Source organism: Procambarus clarkii, chromosome 12, assembly GCF_040958095.1.
Source record: "Procambarus clarkii isolate CNS0578487 chromosome 12, FALCON_Pclarkii_2.0, whole genome shotgun sequence".
NCBI classification, from domain to species: domain Eukaryota; kingdom Metazoa; phylum Arthropoda; class Malacostraca; order Decapoda; family Cambaridae; genus Procambarus; species Procambarus clarkii.
This window is the reverse complement of record NC_091161.1, coordinates 45,473,534-45,479,558: the sequence shown is the minus strand read 5'-3', so window position 1 is coordinate 45,479,558 and position 6,025 is coordinate 45,473,534. Positions and strand designations below refer to the sequence as shown.

Genomic DNA, 6,025 nt, shown 5'->3' with positions numbered 1-6,025 from the left:
GGGAGTGCCAGTAGTGGCCCTCCCTAGGGTGCAACCCCCTACCGAGGCCCATCCCCTCACTCTATTTTTTTTTGGGGGGGGGCCTCGGTATAAACCTAACGTATGTATAAATATGGGCTGCCTGTCCCCAATCAAATTAACTATTATTAATTATTATATTTTCTGGATCACAGATTTCCTTACCATAGTTTTTCCATTTTAAGGTCTGACTATTAAAGCATTGCAAGTTATCAATTGTATTAGAGTGCTATTGTTCATTATTGTTCACATGAATTTAAAATTGGTTTCAAAGGCCGCACTGAGTTCAATGAAAGGCCGCATGCAGATTCCACCCCCCCCCCGCTAAATTCAATTAACTTATATTTACTGCCTGGTGAACAGAGGTATCAGATGGAAGGAGACGTGCCCAAACGTCTTGCCATGCCCAACAATTGCTCTCAGGTCCAATCGCTATGGGCCGACTGCTCTTAACTACTACCACTGCAAACCACTTGAGTGTTAAGATCCCCTCGAAAAAAATGAATATATTTATTTCAATAACTTCAACCAAATTAGGGATAAGCACTATCCGTCAGGGAATCGCTAGTTTCCTACGATAACCAGTCTGGACCTAGTTAGCTAGCTTAGTAGCTAGGTAGCAATACTAGGACCTAGTATTGCTAGCTTGGTACGATACCTGCTTTAGACCCTTGATGTTGGTAGCTTGGCACGATAGCCACTCTGGGTCCTTGGTATCGCTAGCGTGGTATATAATGACCATTTCCACAACCATAGTCGTAGATTCCTTAGCAACGACCCCTCCTCTCTCCCCCCCCCCCCCACCTCCCCGCCAACACAAACACTGCATTACAATCAGCAAAACAAAACAATATTTCAGGTGATTTTATCGGGCACGAGCGTTTCGTAGTGACAGCGTCGTTATCCATTACCCGCTGGTATTTAAATCCTTGCCACTACTCCACAAGGCTTTAAACAATCCAGGTAATCACCTACCATGAACGCCGTGACGAGTGTAATTACGTAATTCCCTCCCGAGGTGACGCCGCGGCCGACGCCTCGCTCATACTCGACAATTTAATAATGGCCGACCTGACAACAACAACAACATGCCCATTTTTTCACTTATTTTAGAATGCTGATGAGGAAAAAATTATATCTGATGTAAATGTAATGATTGTAATCAGACTGTATATATATTACTTGTTTAACTTTACTATTATTAATGTTATTAAAATCAAATCAATAAAGGTGCACTTGGGGGACATCTAAAATAAAGACGAAGCGGTGGTGGTTCCTGCGCGGGTTTCAAATTCAAATTCGAATTCATATTTTTTTTTATTCAGATAAAAGTACATACATAGAAGATGAGTTACAAACATAAAGTTGGATTTATAGATAGAGATGGTACATACAATACCTAAAGCCACTAATTGTTTTTTACATCGTAGCTCTACAGCTCTAATCACCGGCATGAGTATGATAGGGCAGGTAGCTCTATACTTGGCCAGCAGTGAATTACTGCTTAGTATTTCCGTTCTGTTACAAATGTAAATAAACTACTGTACTGTTGCTAGAACTATAGTGACTCCATAATGTAATAGTCTATATATGAGTGTCGTCATTAAGTATCACCTTTTTATTGTACTCACCTATTATTTTTCTTTAATTTTTCCAATTTTTGGGTAACTTGCCTTTTAGCATTTAGTGTTTACCCAACACAGCTTTCAATAATTTGGTATTCCAAATTATTTTAAGTTTTACTGAAAACGCTTTGCATAATAGTGGCTTTATTAGTTCGTGTAGCTTCTGTCCTCATAATTTATATTTTGTCCTCTTTGTACACACATTTCTTTAAATTCGAATTTAAAGTTTTATCGGAAGGAGAAAAGCTTCACGCAAATTGCATAAAAAGACGACCATTATTAACGTCATCTGTCTCTTCACGATGGTCCAATTTATAGCTCATTTGTTTAGACCGATACAAACATTTGAAGTGAGATATTAACTAAATTTGATCTTCTATTGACCTTTATTTCCCATTACTATATAGCTGATAAGTTATCTGTATTTACAGTTGTTTTGCTAGTAATCTTCAGTTAAAGGCCTCTTGTTCACCTTCTGCAGTACAATAACACCAGATTTCTCCATTTATTGGAGTCAATATTAAAGGAAATCTAAACCAAGAACCACTGCATAAATGATGGAAATAATGCCAATGTGCTACATATTTTGTATCACGAAGTGTTAGTAATAAGAGCTCATCATGTCACACGCGCTGCTCACGAACGCAAAATAAATGTCCAACATTGTCCATATGCTCGGTGCTCACGAACGGGAAACACAAGCATTCCAACTTGCCTCCTCCAACCCCACACCCCCACTCCCACACACACACTTTCCTCCATCACCCTCCACTTGCCTCTTCCCCCCCCCCCTCCACATGCCTCCTTCCACCCTCCACTTACCACCTCCACTTACACCCTCTAGCGTCACCTCTGCCTTAGAGACAGGTGTAAACAAAAGAGTAAACAAGTGTTGGCGGGGCAGCACGTGAGTGGGGTCGACCCGTGTGTTTACGTCATAGCCTCGTGGACGACCCGTATCGATTGTCCACCCCCCACACCCGCTTCATCCTGCGGCCTATACGTCCTCCCTCTGCCTCCACCTAGGGACTTTCCTCACTTTACTCATGCCTTCCTTCTTCTTGATATATGTTCACTTATATTAAAGTCTCGCCTTTGTTCTTATGTTCAGGTCAGCACCTTTAGGGCTCAGCTCTTTGGTGAATTATTCCTCCGACGTCGCCTTCAGGTCCAGTGATGGCCTCTATGGAGAGGACAACCTTAGTTTCTAATTCGGGTTGACCTAGTTATGGTATGACCATCCTCGCCGGCTCTACGTGTATTAATATAATAAGGTTCATGTCACTGCCTTAAAATACATCTCATTATTACACTAGTTAAGACTATACGTTCTTATTCAAGCCAGAAATAACTTAGGAAACTTTGTCAAAATTTTTAAGGAAATGTTTGGGCTGTAAGTTAAACATTCCTCCGAAGGTATGTGGGAGGGAGGGGGTGGGAGAGGAGGCTTCCTATCACATCCTTATATCATAGACCGTGAGAGGGGTCGGCTCGTAAAACGCCTCAGTCTGCCCTGTTCTAAGAGTAGCCTGACTGGCCATTGGTGAGGGGCTCAGTCTATAAAATATTTCGCCATGCAACGTGCAACATGCAGCCCCGTGTTGATCCCCAGGTCAGCCTCCAGGGATCACCTCACACGTTAACACTTGACTAGAACACTTAACTCCAGTAGAACAGCCACCTGACTACAGTGACACCTGACTACAGTAACACACCTGAATACAGTAATACTGACGCTTGACTAAAGGTGTCAACACATTGGTCAACACACCAGTGATCAACACCTGTCAACTCAAGCAAGGATGGAACAAATCTATATGTGAAAACAATTAATTAATCACAGTAAGAAATATCTCGCCCCCCATTCACCTTGCATCACGTGTTAGGTCTACCACGTGGTCTGAGCACAAAAACAAAACAAATAAGCAAACATGTAGCTGAGGTATACTATGAATTTAAATAACAAATTGATTCTCAATGTTCATGTTTAGTTATTTAATTATTAGTAGATTTTTACAAACAATGTCCTTAACGCATGAATGCCAAAAAAATAAATTATTTGTTCTCACTAATTAACAAATATTTGTTACTTGTTGATATATTTAACTTTGTTTCAACAAATTCAACATCAGCGTTAAATATTGAATGCTTTTTGAAATCAAACTGAAGGACTTTTGTGTGTATACATATATATATCTCACAAATTTATATATGTATATATATATATATATATATATATGTGTGTGTGTGTGTGTGTGTAGAAAACCAACAAGTACAGAGACCTAGAACGTTGTTACAGGTTCGTGCCGATAGGCTCTGAGACTCTGGGCGCCTGGGGTAAATGTGCACTTAAGTTCTTAAAGGAGGGTGGGCGATGACCTCATTGGGAAAACTAAAGACTCAAGAGCGACCAGTTTCCTGTCATATATATATATATATATATATATATATATATATATATATATATATATATATATATATACCACATACTCTGAGCAATTATCAGCAAAAACAGATAATTGGAGGAAGTACTTCAGATTCTTAAGTTCACGAATTCAAGAAAGCAATATCTTAAGTTACTAAACAGTGATTCTGACTCGTCAACAGCCGTTGTTGGTAACTACCATTCTGCAAGGGTTCGGTAAATGAGGGCAGCACGTTTAACGGTCAATTTGGGCATGTGAAGAGAATGAGAGCAAGAACTATACGAACCTATATTGATAACGGCGTGATTGGTGAGTTCCCAGCAGGAGTGTAGCCGCAGGATTGAGAGTGTGGACGTTTGGCGGGACTGAAGAAGGCGAGGGCGGCGTCCGTGACATGGTAGGCCTGAAGGTTGAGCTCGTACAGGGAGGGAAGGAGCTGAGCAATGGCTCCCACTGCTTCGTCAGCCACATTTATGCAGTCGGCCACAGATAGGGAGACGATGCGGGGATTGAGACACGCCCACAGCCCCGCCTCCGTCACGTCGTTGCAGCCTTGCAGCTCCAGCTGATAAACGCCGTTTAAATGATCCAAGAGAGTTTCCAGTCCTTTGTCGGATATGTTGGAGCAGCGGAGAGCCACCGAGCGCAGGGCTTTGGTGTGGTTGACGGCATAGTTTGCCACCAGGTCCATAAGGTCCTCGTCATTTGCACACATGAGGACGAGGGAATCAAATCCGCGCTTTTGCACCGACACATAGAAGCGTCGTCGCATGTCTGTGGTGAGCTCGACGTTGGTGTGACGCATCTCACGGCAGTTGAGGACAGGCCGTATGCCGTGCCAGAACCGTGGCTGGTAGAGCACCGTGCGCCATCTGAGGCACACCTGTGCCAGTACAGTCCTTTCGATGGGTGAAAAATACGTGAAAAATCTAGCTAGGAAGGCTTCGTCACGGATAAGTTCGTCCCATGAGAGATAGCGGTGTCCCCTCAGGATATGTGCTGGGGACCGCGAAGCCCTCAACGGCCGAGGCGAGCCTTGGTGACCGTTGAAAGGGATAGCGGGGCTGCCCAACGGGGGCCCGGGCATTCCGCCATTCCTCACCTTCCCCAGCAGGAAGCGACTGGGCTTCTCTGGGGGGACGGGCTTGTCCATCTTTGTCTTACCATTAACGAGTCCGCTTGAGGCGACAGTGTTTCCACACAGAACGTTAGCCACCTTCTCCATAACCCCACCTCGCCTCACCGAGCCCATCCTGCCCCCCTCCCCGCCTCCACTGGTGCCGCCTGGTCCCAGGGGCGCCTCCCGCACCTCTCTCTCCCTACTGCGGGAGCGAAGCCCAAGACCCGTGATGCACTTAGACAACTCCACGCCCGCGCGCTCCACCACCTCCTGTGCTGTTAGGGACATGGGCGGATCCAATGCCGCCTGTACACGCCCGCTCCCACAAGCCGACACACCACCTCGCCGCTAGTGGGGTCTCACATTCATACCTGGCTGGAGCGGCTCACGGCCCCCCTCACTACTCTCACTAACAAAAGCGAGCTTCCAGCAGCGGGTGATCTCCGAGCAGCAGTTGAGCTCCGAGCAGGGATTGAGCTCCGAGCAGCGGGTGAGTTCCAACGGACCAGTCACAGGTAGGAGCTCCGAGCAGCGGATGGGACTGTCATCACCACCACCATAACAGGAGACGGTAGTGGTGAGGAGGGCGTGTCAGCCCAGGCCGGGCCCGAGCATGACACAGGTGACACGGGGAAGTGTGGAGCAGCACGTAGCAGGAGGAGGCGGCAGGAGTGCGACACACACTCACACACATACACCACCAGCACTTCCAGCGGCTGGGACTCCAGGCCGCTGCGGCCCGTTCCCTGGCGGTCACACTGGTCACTGAAGCGGGGGCATGTCGTGCCCTGCGCCTGCTGCTGCTGCCCCGGGGGAGCCAGCGGTCAACACCACCA

General features: G+C 45.8%; 1 protein-coding gene across 3 annotated transcripts in view; it reads right to left on the bottom strand.

Annotated features, from left to right (window-relative positions):
- Positions 1 to 6,025, bottom strand: part of LOC138363916 (F-box/LRR-repeat protein 16-like) — a 153,614-nt gene that overhangs the window by 147,245 nt on the left and 344 nt on the right. For 2 of the 3 annotated variants that reach the window (XM_069323377.1, XM_069323378.1), the window contains exon 1: positions 4,356 to 4,581. In XM_069323377.1, coding sequence (XP_069179478.1) covers positions 4,356 to 4,540 — 185 coding nt within the window. In that variant the 5' untranslated portion in view covers positions 4,541 to 4,581. Of the gene's footprint in view, positions 1 to 4,355 lie in introns of all 3 variants that reach the window. The other variant, XM_069323376.1, reaches the window with a different exon arrangement.